Source organism: Thamnophis sirtalis, unplaced genomic scaffold, assembly GCF_051295495.1.
Source record: "Thamnophis sirtalis isolate CommonGarterSnake01/CBP01778 unplaced genomic scaffold, rThaSir2_p1.2 scaffold_3, whole genome shotgun sequence".
Lineage (NCBI taxonomy): Eukaryota > Metazoa > Chordata > Lepidosauria > Squamata > Natricidae > Thamnophis > Thamnophis sirtalis.
In genome coordinates this window covers 59,663,559-59,677,815 of record NW_028261383.1, presented here as the reverse complement: position 1 = coordinate 59,677,815, position 14,257 = coordinate 59,663,559, and the positions used below count along the sequence as shown (strand labels likewise).

Sequence of the window (14,257 nt, the reverse complement as noted above, 5' to 3'; positions counted from 1 at the left end):
TTAACTTTCTGAGCAGTTTGGAGAACCGGTTGTTGGAAGAAATCTCATTTTGTTTTGTTTTTACCACTTTACAGGGCTAATCCTGTAAAGAAGGCAGGAAGGAAACATTCTGGTGTTGTTTCTAGCCTAATATTTATTGCCCTGCTTACAGAAACTGCCTCTCCGGTTAACCCTTATTACATTGTAACAGCTAAGGCGAAGAACCCATTGACGTGAGTGACGTTGAGTTGGCCATGCCCACCCAGTCACATGACCACTGAGCCACGCATACCCCAGCTAGTCTTTAGGGCAAAGAACCAGTTGTTACATTATTTGAATCCCACCACTGGTTTTAACAGTGTAAATAGGTTGTCTCAATGGTATTATAATTGTTGCTGCTGCAGTTTATGTCTGCTGAATGATTGAATGGTTTTTGTTATTCCTCACCTTGATTACTACTTTATATTACTTGGGCCCAGAGATTTTGGAGTAGAGAGGCATACAAATATTTGTAAAAACAAGAAAGCTTGTTTCTCCGAGATAGAAAACATTCTGGTTTTTTTCTTTTTTGAAGTGCAGTTGAAAGGCTGATTTAAAAAAAAATTTTTTTTTCACTATAAAGGCTGCTCTCTCAAAACACTCTTCACCCATCAGAGGCAGCATAACTAGCATTTAATAAAATGTTCAGTCAACAGCTGGCCTGAGCCTTAGTTCCAGAAATAAAATTGACAGGACCCTAGACTAAGTGGATCTTAGTGAAATCAAAGAGCTGTTATAGTCTGTTCTTTTACTATGTAGCAAGAGAACAATTGCTGCAAATGAAGGAATCAGAAGAAAGCTAAGTGAATTAAGTGAGGAGGTTGGCTAAATTTAGGAATGTTAGCTAATTATTCTAAGGCTCAGCTGGTAGCTCTGACACTATAGTTGCTAAGAAAAAAAACACACAAATGCCTTTGGCTTTCTCACCTTTCCTAGGCAAGCGTTACATCCATCGTTCTATTTCAAGAGTAAAAACCTGCTTCTCTTGAGTATGTTCAAGAAGGCTTGCAAATGATAAAACATGCCCACCACACAGCTGCTCCTATAGAAATGTATGTGAAGGAAAGGTTATAATGTATGTGAGGGAAAGGCTATAAAAAAATCAGGGGTGAAATTGCCTCTGATATTCTTTGCTATTTAGCACTTCTTTCACAATTATATGATTACTTATCAATCTGAAGCATAAGTTGGCATTTGTAATCCTCCACACATACACCAGTGGTGGGTTGCTTTTACTGTCACTACCAATATGTTGATCACACACTCGCACATTCTGTTCGTGCACACACCTGACTTGTGCTGTGCGTGTGTGCACAATCCAGCGCCCCTGTGACAACCAATTGATTGTCGGGGCTCGCGCAGGCACTGCACGCTGTGCACGCGTGCACACTTTGCCGTTTGCCATAAAAACAGATATAGAGCGCTGGCGGGTGGGTGGGCCAAATGAGCCACCGTACCAGTACGCTCTCAGCTGTTTTGGGCCACTACCAGTACAGCCATACCAGGCCATACTCGCAGCAACCCACCTCTGGCACACATGCCACCAGATGCTGATCCTTTGAACAACCCTTTGAGGTAGGAGAGAAATGATCTTCAAGGGGATTTGAAACTGGATCTGAAAACTCTGATGAGGGGATTTCTAAGCCCGGTTTATTTCAAAAGGATGAATGTTGATCACGCCTTGGCAGTGTCTATGAATTGCGAAATACTCTTTTTGTCTAGATCGGGTGTCAAACTCGATTTCATTGAGGACCACATCAGGGTTGTGTTTGACCTCGGGAGGTTGACTAGGCTGGGCATGGCCAGCTCAACATCACTCATGTCAGGGATGCCTCTGGTGGCCTGAGCGCTCTGCCAGTGAAAACGAGTTCCCAAACTCTGTTTCCGGCTGCGATAGCCTCCTGCAACCCTCTTCCAGTGAAAACAGAGCTAAGGAGGGCTGCATGCTGACAGAGGGACCATGGACCAATCCTTTGCGGGCCATTTCTAAGCATCCCTTGAGTTTGATCTAGATGCTGTCTTCCCATTATATAAATGTTAGTTCCCAATAACTAGAAATGAATTACTTCCTAGTATCCACTGTATGCAGTTTATTTCCTCTATATTAAAGAAGGAGGATGAAAGAGCATGTCAGTATTGAGAGGATTTGAAGTCCACTATTTTTCATGTTTTATTCTCTCTGACTATCAGCCCATATTTTAAAATTATAGCCGTTACACAGGAGATTAACACATTGGGTATGAGTTTCATTAGAGTCCAAAGTTTTAGCATTAGGACTGAATTTCATTGTTTTTGGCTTCTAATTGACTCCGAAATGCTGAAGATAAAGAAAGACATTATAGGAGGGAATAGGATTGTTACCTCCCAAAAAATTTCCTCAGTACAAGAAAGGGAGAAATATGAGGAGGCTTAAGGTAAGTCTCCCTCAATTATGCTAGATATAAATTGATCTGGAGAACTACTTTGATAGGCTTTTAAGATTTTGTTCCTTACCCTATTAGCTATAAAGATCTATCTAGAAATCCAAGTGGCCCTTCTTTCATGATTTTGCCAGTCTGTCAAAGCTTGACAACTTAATAATTTAGATGATTGCCTCCTGGAGCTTTTACATTAAATCATCTTTGAATGTCAACCTTCTCTAGCCCAGACACATCTATATACAATTCTCCAACTTCCTAACCAGCACACTATTTTTCTTTCCTAATATGAAGTTCAAATCTAGTGTTTTTTCTTATGGCAAATTGGAAGACTTTGTTGCTGTGAACGAGAAGACATTAAAGAGATGGAGCCCAGAAAGGATGCCTATAAAATAGAATGAGGTACAACTAATAGTGATTCATGTAATAATAAAGTTCAGTTGGTATTTGGTATGGAAGTTGAAGAACATTCCAAAGAAAGACTTCGGTAATGGTGCCAGGAACTTTGCATGATATCATGCAGCTCAGCTTGACCAAATTTAAGAATTAGAAGCTTTATAATACCTAAAGGTAAAGGAACCAGCTGACATCAACACTCCACGTCAGGCATTACAATTGTCAATACGGAGACGAAGCAGAGCCTTTATCTTCCAAGAAATCAACAATATCCGGACTACCCCAAGGTTGTAACAAGCATTATACTAGATGCTTGCAACTTCTCAAACTTTCTTTTACACTCCATGACAGTGTCTTAGGGTAGAAATTGGCAACCTGAAAACCTTCAAACATTTAGGACTATCAAGCTCAGAAATACAGTCTGGAGAGATTTGAAGTTCAAAACATGGAAGGGATGTCAAATTGTGTTTCCCACTTTTCCCTAAAAGAAATGTCTAGGTTATGAAAAATAACACCACCATCAAAACATGTACCAGAGTTCAATAAAATGAACTGGGTGTGGGGGGGGGGGAGAGCGTATTCCAACAATAAAGTTCTGAAATCAGTCTCTTTCTAACACTTCTGAAATTAAAAGATTTGCAAGCAACACTAGCATAGTTTTGCTTCCAGGGGAGGTCAATTCACATGATGTGATGCTGTGGGTGACACAAAATGAATTTATGCCAATAATTCCTTGTCTTTATTAACAGTTTTCAACCGGGCAACAATTTCTCTTGTGATTACCGAAAGCTTCTTTCTGCCCCCTGTGCCTTCCGCCCCCCCTCTTTCTCAACTGCTTTCTCTCAGCTCAACAAACAATTGCCAAGCAACTTCAAAGACCGAACCAATGCTGTGGGGGAAAGAACGGTTTATACATGTCTTTGCAATACACAAATAAACCCTCTAATGAAAAATATACAGCAGGCATGCATTTTAAGTTCTGCAATATGGCGAAGATACCTTTCATGTATCAATAATAAAGCACTGAGATTCTTCCTTTATAAATTTAGGGGGGGGGGGTTATCTGCATCCTCCCTTCTCCTAACACACGGCAAACGGAAGAAATAAGGCACCTAGTTTGCTCTTGTCCAGTTACTGCTCCCCCCAAATAAAACAGTCCACCCCCCCCCCCAATCTCCACTCCACAGAATCTCTCTCTTGCACAGAGGCTACCATAACCCCCCGGCTCCCCAGTACCTTGTTTGCGATGTCTCACCACCCCCAGCCGACACTTGAGAGAAACAGCAAACATCTTCCTTGGGTTGTCGTCTTTTACCCTGTCTGGCTCACATGGCGCTGGATGCTTCTCCCTCAACACCTCTGCCTGGCTCTGCACGGAGCTGCAAGCTTTACATTAATTTATGATTACTGTGAAATAGAGTTGTGCTTCATTTCTTGGTAGAAAAGCTGGCGGGCCAGAGAAAAGGCTGCAAAGAAGGATGGGAATACTATCTCTTCTCAGGGAGCCTTCAGGGCTATGTGTTGTTGCTTTAGTGTGCTACCTAGAACAAATGCATGTGAAATTTATAACTTTCTCTTGTTTGTTTTTCCCATCCTCCTCTCTTTGGGTCTCTCAAAGCAGCACCCAGAAACACACAGGGATATGCTCCCTTGTGATTTGGTTTTTTTTAAAGGATATTAATAGAGTGATTAACAAATGTAGGGTGGGTTTCCTTTCCTATATACCCCTTCATATTTAAAAGAAAACTTGCACAAAGATAATTTAAGGGGAAAAAATCTGTTTTCACATATTGTTTTTCCAGATTAAAGTGTGATAATAGAGATTAGAGCAATTAAACCTGGATATTAATTAATTTCTGAAGAAAAGGTTGTTGAAATATACTGAAAACCTAAGCAATGCATTAGGCTCCTAAAAATAGAAACATAATATGCTTATTTTGAAATACATTTATTGTTATCATTATCAAAACTTGGTGCTTCTTTTTCTCTGGGATCTCTATTTTACTTTTTGACTCTGTTTCATTGTTCTTTATGTGATTAGAACAGCAATCCACTGAGTCTCCAGGGGAAATTACCTTCACAGTTAAGATGCTGCTACTCTGTCCATTTATTTGCTTGATCTTGTTTTTTCAGCTTAAAGCATCAGAAGTACTATTAATCTTGGTGTCCTGGGATTTATAATGGGGCATTCAGGAGTATGCACAATTGGAATAGCTTTATAAAACAGAATGATATTGGGACCATATACCCCAAGCTGCAGGTTATTACTTGTAGCTACTAAAGATGATCAATACAGATTATAAGAACACTGAATGATGTGAGGCTGCTAATCACTGGAAGTAGAGATAAGAGTATTAGTCTAAATCCAGTCCAAAATGTTCATATGATAATTCTATTTCTTAGTTGGGTGGATATCAGTTTGTAAAGTATTGTCTAGATTAGAGGATTCTATCTTGCATAAAACAGTATGAGTGTGACTGGGATAGCATTAGCATTAGCAATAGCACTTGGATTTATATACTGCTTCATAGTGCTTTACAGCCCTCCCTAAGTGGTTTGCAGAGTCAGCATATTGCTCCCAATAATCTGGGTCCTCATTTTACCTACCTTGGAAGGATGGAAGGCTCAGTCAGCCTTGAGCCTGGTGAGTTCAAAGCGGGTGCACAGCAAACCAGTACTAACTGGTTCAGGAACCTACCCCTGGTGCAGATCTGTTGTAAAATATTGCATGGACTTTGCTAAAATTTCCAATATCAAAGGGGGATATATGCATTATAACTGTAGTAAAGAAATGCTAATAATACTCAATACTTAAATACTTAATACTTAAAATAATACTTAAAACAGGTACAATATGTGATCAGTGGGACTATTACAAATTACATCTAACATATGATGCAAGGTGTCCCTGAGCTATCTGAGCATTAATATTAACAACCCCCCTTTAAACCTATGATTTCTTAGCAGGAGAAAAATAATCCAAGGCAAAAAAATTAACAATTCCTTTCTTTTTAAATTTAATAACCCACTTTCCAAGAATTTAAGTCAAGCAACAGGGATCTCTACTGCACATAGGTTCTGCAGAATGAGACATGAGAAAATGATGATATGATTAGGATGGGACAGTCATGACATTCAATCACTTCTATTCTTGCATTAGATGTTGATGTGAAAGAATGTAGGGGTGGGATTTCATAATGGCATCATTGTGTATGCATCCATCATTTTGGTATCACCCATTCTGATGTGGGACGGCTTCATCTATCTTCAAGTAATCCATGAGCACCTTTGTCAAGATCTTGCTCCATAATTCTACCCTGAATCAGTCATTAATGGTGTGTTCTGTCTCATGGATTGAGACAAATAACTACATGGCTCATTTTTCAGGATTTAGCTTGCAGCTAATCCCACCTCATTGAAAGAAGGAAGATACATTATGAGCTATATGGAACATACTTAACTCCTATTTTTAGATTTCAAAAGTGACTTTGATCTGTGGTTCTCCTTTGTAAAGAATAGAATTTCACTGGCTATATTTAGTTATTAAACAGAGATGTCATACAACTTCAAGTAGTGAGACAGCTCTGTAAACTTGATAAGCTATTACAATTCCAGATAAGGGCAGAGAATGTAAGGGCACCTCTAAAGATAATACTATACTATTGACTTTTTAGTGATAGAATAGGAATTGAATAGGAATAAATGATTTTCCACAAAATTAGCTTGCAATCAACATCTGAAAAAAGTCAGAAATGTTATATGATTGCTATCGGAGTGAATTCAGTTTATAGTGACACAATAAGTTGGGTAAGTGGAATGTTATCTGTTAATTGCTTTTAAGAAGACAATTCAGAATTTAATATATTCCACAAATACTTAAAGCATACATTTGTGATTTCTTACAATTATCCTAAACCATGTGATTTGCTTATAGTTTACAAAACAAAGAAGTGCAGCTTCTTGTTTACATATTCATGGTGAACTTTATTTTTTTTTCATAGTTAATGTGATAATAAATGTGTTCATGATGAACTAGGAGTGGTTTCAAATATTGTTGCTTTTAAATGCAGTAGAATGGCATTTTCTGAGCTTCCATAAGACACTCTATTATCCTTTAGCTATCAACCCATATCTTATTTCTTAACTGATTTTTTTTCTTTGTGAATGGATAATGGCCTAGGAAGACTGAAAACATTGAACTCTGATTGTACATTCCTTTACAAAGCTCATACAGGTAGTCTTCAGCTTACAACTATAATTGAGCTCAGAATTATGATAGTAAGTCATGCCAGTAATGAAATGGGTCACCACGTGCCCATGCCTGATTTTGCCACCTCTTTTGCAGAGATTGTTAAGTGAATCATCATGGTTTTAAGTGAATACCCTGGTCATTAAGTAAATCTATTCTCTGCAATGGGCATTTTTTACTGGAAACTGAAAGTAAATACTGGTTTCCAGCAAAAAGATGTCATAAACCACAGTCATGTAACTAATGGGCACTGCAGATGACCATAAATGTGATTGGACCTCTGAGTACCCCAAATGCAATTATGTAATTATGAAGGGACGGGTGCCCAGTCATCAGAACATTTGAAACTGAGTCATAAGTAGCCCTGGTCAGTTCCTCCATAACTTTAAATACTTACTAAAGAAGATGCCTCTCAAGTATGGCAGTCGAAATGTTCTGGCCACTCTGTGTATTCAAAGATGAAAATACTTCCCTGGCATTGTCCTGAATGCAAACATTAGGAGGGGGGGAGAAACAGTTTGGAGGAAGAGGAGGAGTCTTCATTCCTCATTGTCAAGATCAGTTTCTTTTTAATTTGCTAGTTGTCAAGACTACAAGACACATTAGCAAATGAAGTTTAAGGTACTGGTTCCACCTCATCTGTCATCATCTGGATTTAATTAAGAGGAAGGGAAGGGGAGGTATGAGGGAAGGTATTAGCGAAGCAGATGTTCAAAGACTGAGAACCATTTTGGAAATAAGAAAAAGACAACTGTCCACCTGGTGAATGAGCTCGTTGCTGTCTTTAAATTCTTGCTGTGGGAACATCAGAATTAATGAACTCTAATGTAATGTAAAGGCACAAGTACAGCACCTCCCAGGTGTTATTCAGCGTGTGGGCTGGGGATAATCCATTTAAATAGCTCGTGATTAGCTAAAATGTGGTGGGAAATGCTATCATACAATCATAAGCAATGAAGTTTCTACCTACTTGTTCCCATCAGCTGAATCCTGATAGCTCACTTCTGTACCCATCTTCCTCTCTGATGCTTCTCATGCCATAAAAGCAAACTTTCTTCCATACTACACCTTTTCAGATTATGTATCTTCCAGTCAGAACATACTGCAGTTCTGCAGCCTCCTTAAAACAGAGGCAGAAAATGTATTCTGACCCAGCTCTCCAAACACAACAAGGCCTCTGAAGTTAACTCAGATTCCTTTATTAGGAGCACCAGCAGCCCCGGCAAAAAGTTTCTCTCTCAACGCAGGCTAACAAGCTCATCCGGCCAGAAGATGAATAGTTGTCTGCCACATATATTCATCTCTGCCCCTGCCTTTTATCCCCTGAGCTAGGTAAGGGCTCCGCTAGCAGTGGTGACTCTTCCTTCCCAAGGATCAGCCCACGGATTTCCACTGCACTCCTCTCCTCTGCTTTCTGCGCATTTGTGCATCAGGCACTGGACCCAGCAGTTCCTCCTTTTCCTCATCAGCCACCTCCAGACCTGGGGGGTTGTTGACTCTCCATCTGAAGGTTGACGGCTGGCCCAGGCTCCACTTCTGTCTCTCTCTCTCTCTCTCTGCCAGCTCCATTCCCTCTTCCCACTCAGAGTTCTCAGGTTGCCTTGATGTTGACCCTGACTCCCATGCCTCTTCCTCCTCTTATTCAGCTGCTAAAGAGGCTGACAGACCAGAACAGAATGTGTATGTGTTAGGCAAAACATCAAATGCTTTCTATTTCTTCTTCCAAGGGCATCATTCTCCAAACATACCAGCAGTGTCTCTGCATAGTGTATGCGTGTGCATGCAGTCATTTTGATTCCGTAACAACTGATCAGGCAGTCAGAAGATGTATACTCCAATAATAATTTCATTACGAAAAGTGACAACTGCACATTTTTCTTCGTAGAGAAAAATCACAAAATAAAACGTATTTTCTTTATCCGACACCACTAAAGGAATATTATATACATAACTATTGAAAACACAACTAACATGTCAAGCAGAGTCCATGTCAATGCTTTCACCAAAAGGGCTTATCCATCACCAATGGCTTGCTCTATGACACTTTTCTCTGGTGCCATTTCAAAATCACAATATGTATCCAGATTTCATACAGAAAATTGCCAAAAAAATGCATGCATCTGGGAAAGAGATGTACAAAAAGACACAGATATTTATCAGCCCGCTTCCCCCCCGACACCTTACAAAGTCACATCATTGCTTTCATCAGATTGCAGCAAGTTGCAAATAAAGGTGTAGCCAAAAGACCAACACCATCAGTCTTTCTGATTTGTAATGACATTGTAATTATATCATGCTTGCAATTTAGATTTAAATTCAAACTTAAGATTTATTGCCCTTCCTTGCTTCCCTAGTAGCAATATTGCATCCTGTCTATTGTTGCACCATTTCTAAAGAAAAAAACAGAGAAATGCTGCTTTATAACACAATGTTGAAAATAATAAGCCTTAGAGCTGTTTTTCTTCTTTAAGCAATCCCCCCTTTAAAAAAAAAAAAGATTATTTCATGCACATTATACAGATTTTGAGCCATCTATCTTTTCCATGAGACTTCCATACATTGTTAACAACACAGAATCCCAACTTTTATGATCAGTAGAAATAGAATTTGACGTTAAAGCTGTATTATTAGTGTATCTTAGGCCAGAAAAGAAAAGCAAAACAAAGGAGATACATTTGCATATTTTATAGAACATTTTGTCTATAAAAAGAATAAATACAGGAATTATTTTGAAAATGCCACAAAAAGACACAGTAACGGCCCTCTCCTGTTTATCCCAATATATCCCACTCAGAGTTAAACAGCTTTTGTATACACAACAAAATGGAACAACAACTGAATAAAGAGAAGGTTTAACAGTATTTTGTAAAAAGATCTATTTCCATTTATCATGGCTAGCTGGAGGAAAGAAAATAATGATATTTTTTTAAAAAATGAAGGTATGGGGTCAACGATGCTAAAATAAAAATTCAGTAGAATCATAATATTCAGCAATATGTATATTGAATATTATCATTTGTACCGTACACTTATCTTCATTTGATACATGAATGAGAATCAATAGATTATGTCAGAAAGCCCTACAATAGCTAAACCTTTCAACTCTAATTCAGTTTACAACTGCTGCTGATAGTCACTCAATTTTCCCCCTTAAATCATTTCAAAATATATAGTGAACAACATTAATTTGGATGTCCAACACAACTGATGATTTCACAAAAGCCTATGTTTAAAGTGTGATAATCAAAAAAGATGCTACCAGACTCTTGATTCTTTGGGGAGCCATATAAACTGTGTGTCTATTAATCTCATAGGTTTTTTTTTAAAATCTTTTATCCACTCTGTCAAAAACAGGCAATTTAGGCATTTTGAAACTGAGTGTCTCGAAGAATAGACCTCTCTCTGAGTCCAAATATGTAATTCCCTTTTTGGATGTGTATATAGTTTGGATTAAGAACATTAAGAGATTTGAACATATCTGCAAAATAGAAGTTTTTGGTTCACTGATACAAATGGGGAAGAAATATTTCTGCAGTTACGCATTTTTACAGATAAGCACACAGCCAGGATACCAGGATTATGTTATGAGTCAGACATATCAGTTAATGTCACTCTAATCAGTGCCAAACAGCCAAATATCCTAAAATAAATTTATGTTGACCTGTTGTACCTGTAATGGCTTGTTGGCCTGTGGATAATAGATCTATGATATCAGCTCCACTCTTGTCACTGCATGCATATTTACTTTAAGCTATTTAGAGTGGAAGGAGCAGATTTAGAATAATTCCATTCAGATCAATGGAACGGAACATCCCGAAGATAAACATTTAAAGCTGCTTTCAAGTGAGTTATAAAACAAAATGTGGTTTGCTTGCTTTTAGCTTAATGGGGTATGTGATCCCAGCTAATTGTGATTTATTTAATAAACCATAGTTACACCGACTTGCTTCAAGGTAGGAACCCAGCCAATTCTTATGCTTGATTGCCCTGCAAAAAGTTCCTATGTTTGTTTTCAATCACCTTTCATCTTTCATACACCTAAATACAAAACAAATCCAAAGTACGGGGGGGGGGGAGAAGTATTGGAAGGCTTCTCTGGCATCCCTGCCCAGATACCAGGGATGTGTGTGGCCTTATGAAATGGCCAGCAATTTGAAGCAAGTGGTATACAGGTGCAGTTTGAAATAGATGTGTTGTTAGGCCAAGAAAATGACAAAACTCAGTGCTGTCCTTTGTCAACAGTACATGCTTTTCTCTGTGGGTCCAGCTTGCCAGACTATGGTCCACATTCCCTGGCAGTTCCCAAGGAAACCCTGGGAGATGGAAGAAGTTCCATGCACTTTTTGTTGCCTTATTCCCCGCTATTTTGTTCAGAGACTATTACTACTCAAAACAAAGGTTTTTCCGGACTAGGGTCACGTCACCCTCATGCATTAGTTTCAAAACTTCCTGTTTGCATTTTTCGTTTTCAAATTATATTCATTTGTAACAGAGCTTGCCATGTAAAGGTTATCCTCAATTTACAACAGTTCACTTATTGACCGTTTGAAATTACAACGGCACTGAAAATCATGACCAGTGGTGATTTACAACCGGTATGCCCCGGTACAGGGGTACCGGTGCCTGCTGGGAGCACCGGGTACCGTTCCGGTATGGTGTTCCGGAGGGCCCACCCGCCCGCACTCCTTACCAGTATTTGAGCTCTCTGGTGCTTCCGCGCACACACATGGAACATATGGCGCCTGTGCGATGCTCCGCCGAGCAGCTGGAGCATCACAGAGGTGTCATGGAGCATCGCAGGAGGTAAGGATGCATGCACGCGCTGTGTGCGTTCATGTGGTGGATGCCAAGCCCCGTTGTACCGTACCGGTTGCACCGGAATCCGGAACTCATTACTGCTCATGACCATGGTTCACAACAGTCACATTGGACCCTTGCAGCCTCCCCATGGTCACATGATTTACATTAGGATGCTTGACAACTGACTCACATTTATGACAATTACAATGTAGAGGTGAGTTCCTACCGGTTTGGACCGGTTCGACCGAGTTGGTAGTAACTCGGCCTGCCATGCCCCTGAACCAGTTTTATTGGTGCTGCCATATGCGCTGCCATCTTCTTTTTTTGCTTCTGCACATGCACAGAAGCAATTGCTTTACTACTGCGCATGCATGCATAGCACGCATGGGCATATTTAGTGTGTCCCTGAGTGAACTGGCAGTAGCAGAAGCTGGAACCCACCCCCTGTTACAGTGTCCCAGAGTCATGTTTTGCAACCTTCTGATGAGCTAAATCAATGGGGAAACCAGATTCACTTAACAGCCATGTTACTAATTTAAGAACTGCAGTAATTTACTTAACAACTGTGGTGAAAAAAGTCATAAAACAGGGCAAAATGCACTTAACACATTTCTCACTTTACAGCACAAATTTTAATCTTAATTGTGGTTGTAGGTTGAGGACTACCTGTATACATATACACATCCAATACAGACAATTCACCACATGAAAGTTCATTCTAATTCCTATTTAAAACACATGATTGAAAGTGAGAGATCCTGGTAATAGGAAAAACAACAACAACAACAACAACAACAACAACCTTAAAGCTATCTCTGCATACAGCTGGATGTGAAATATCCAAAGCAATGTAACCACAGTTATAAGGAGAAGAAAGCTTACACAATCAAAGTAGTCTAGATATGGGAGTAACCTTTTCCATAACAATCCTCCATGTTATAAGAGAAAGTGATTAAGGCTGCCATTGCTGGAACTGAAGTGTTTTCTAGTTAGGCACATAAATATAGAATAGACAAGAGTCTTTGACAACTAAATTAATGCTAGCAAAATATTGTAAATCAGAGATTAGCAAAGGTTAACACAGCATCCACTGTTTTTATAGTCTCTGGGAACATTCAGACAAGTTTTTTCCCTCCATTTTTTTTTGACAAGGAATGAATGAAATGGAAATTGCCATAACCCTCAATCTCCCAATGAAGGCACCAAAATATGATTTTATCCCAGCATTATCAGATTACATTATGTTCTTGTGCAAGGGTGAAATTCTCTGAAGTCTGCTTCCGGTTCGCTTCCTGTGCATGTGCACCGCAGGCACTAAGAAGCCTTTTCTGAGTCTGCAAAGGTAAGTAGAACAGTGAGGGGGTGGAAATCATGAGCTGTGCCTCATGATTTAGATTCGCTAGACAGCAGAGTTTCCTGTTTTCTAGTGAATATAAACCGTGTGGTGCAACTGATCATCGGAAATTTTTAAAAACATTTTTTTAGTATTTTGTTTGCTACCGGTTCACCACATTTTTTTACTATGAGTTCAGGTGAACTGGTAGCATTTTTTACTACTGGTTTGGGGTGAACCAGTCCAAACTGGTAGCATTTTACCCCTGCCCTCATGGCATTGAGAGACTAAATGAAAGTCCCACAGCAAAACATACAGAACCAAAATCACAAAGATGCTATCATAGAGATACCTGAGAAAATTAGTCATGAATAGGAAAAATATCATTTCACATATTTTGTATACATCGGTGATCCTGGAGTAATACTTAAGGTGTTAAATTAGGAGTGAGGAAACCCAGATTTGAGTAGTAATTGACTTTCAGTTATGGAAGTTGAAGTGGTGATTTTGACCCACTTTTTGACCTTAAGGGCTGTTATGGGGGGGGTGGCGGCGGCAGTATTTTCTATTATTAAAATTAATTTCTTTAACAATACTATTATTATTACAGCAAAGAATTGAAGGCATTTTATTTTATCTCATCTTTGTAACTGACTTTGTATTTTGAGAGAGGTGCATATTATATGTACAGTAAATGTAATAATTAAATAAATGAACAGAATAACAGAGATGGAAGGGACCTTGTAGCAGAGGTGGGTTCCTACCAGTTTGGACAGGTTCGGCCGAACCGGTAGTGATTTGCAGGCCTGGATCACTGGAACTGGCAGGGACCCAGGCCTGCCATGGCTCCGAACTGGTTCCCTGGTCGGCGCAGCATGTTTTCTTTTTCGTTTTTTAATGTTCAGACCTATTTATGGGCAACTGTGCACACACACAGAGCGCACATCTGGTGCATGCACAAAATTCTGTGCGCACGGAACCGGCAGTTACACCGGTAGCAATCCACCCCTGCCTTGGAGCTCTTCTAGTCTATCATGTTGAACT

The 14,257-nt window shown here is 39.4% G+C and overlaps 1 protein-coding gene across 4 annotated transcripts in view; it reads right to left on the bottom strand.

Annotated features, from left to right (window-relative positions):
• GRIP2 (glutamate receptor interacting protein 2) overlaps positions 1 to 14,257 on the bottom strand; it is a 273,157-nt gene that overhangs the window by 245,141 nt on the left and 13,759 nt on the right. The window contains exon 1 of one of the 4 annotated variants that reach the window (XM_087708947.1): positions 4,068 to 4,180. The exons of the other annotated variants lie outside the window; for them this stretch is intronic. Within the exon in view, the coding sequence (XP_087565073.1) occupies positions 4,068 to 4,122 (55 nt within the window). The 5' untranslated portion in view covers positions 4,123 to 4,180. Of the gene's footprint in view, positions 1 to 4,067; positions 4,181 to 14,257 lie in introns of those variants that run through there. 4 annotated transcript variants of the gene reach the window in all.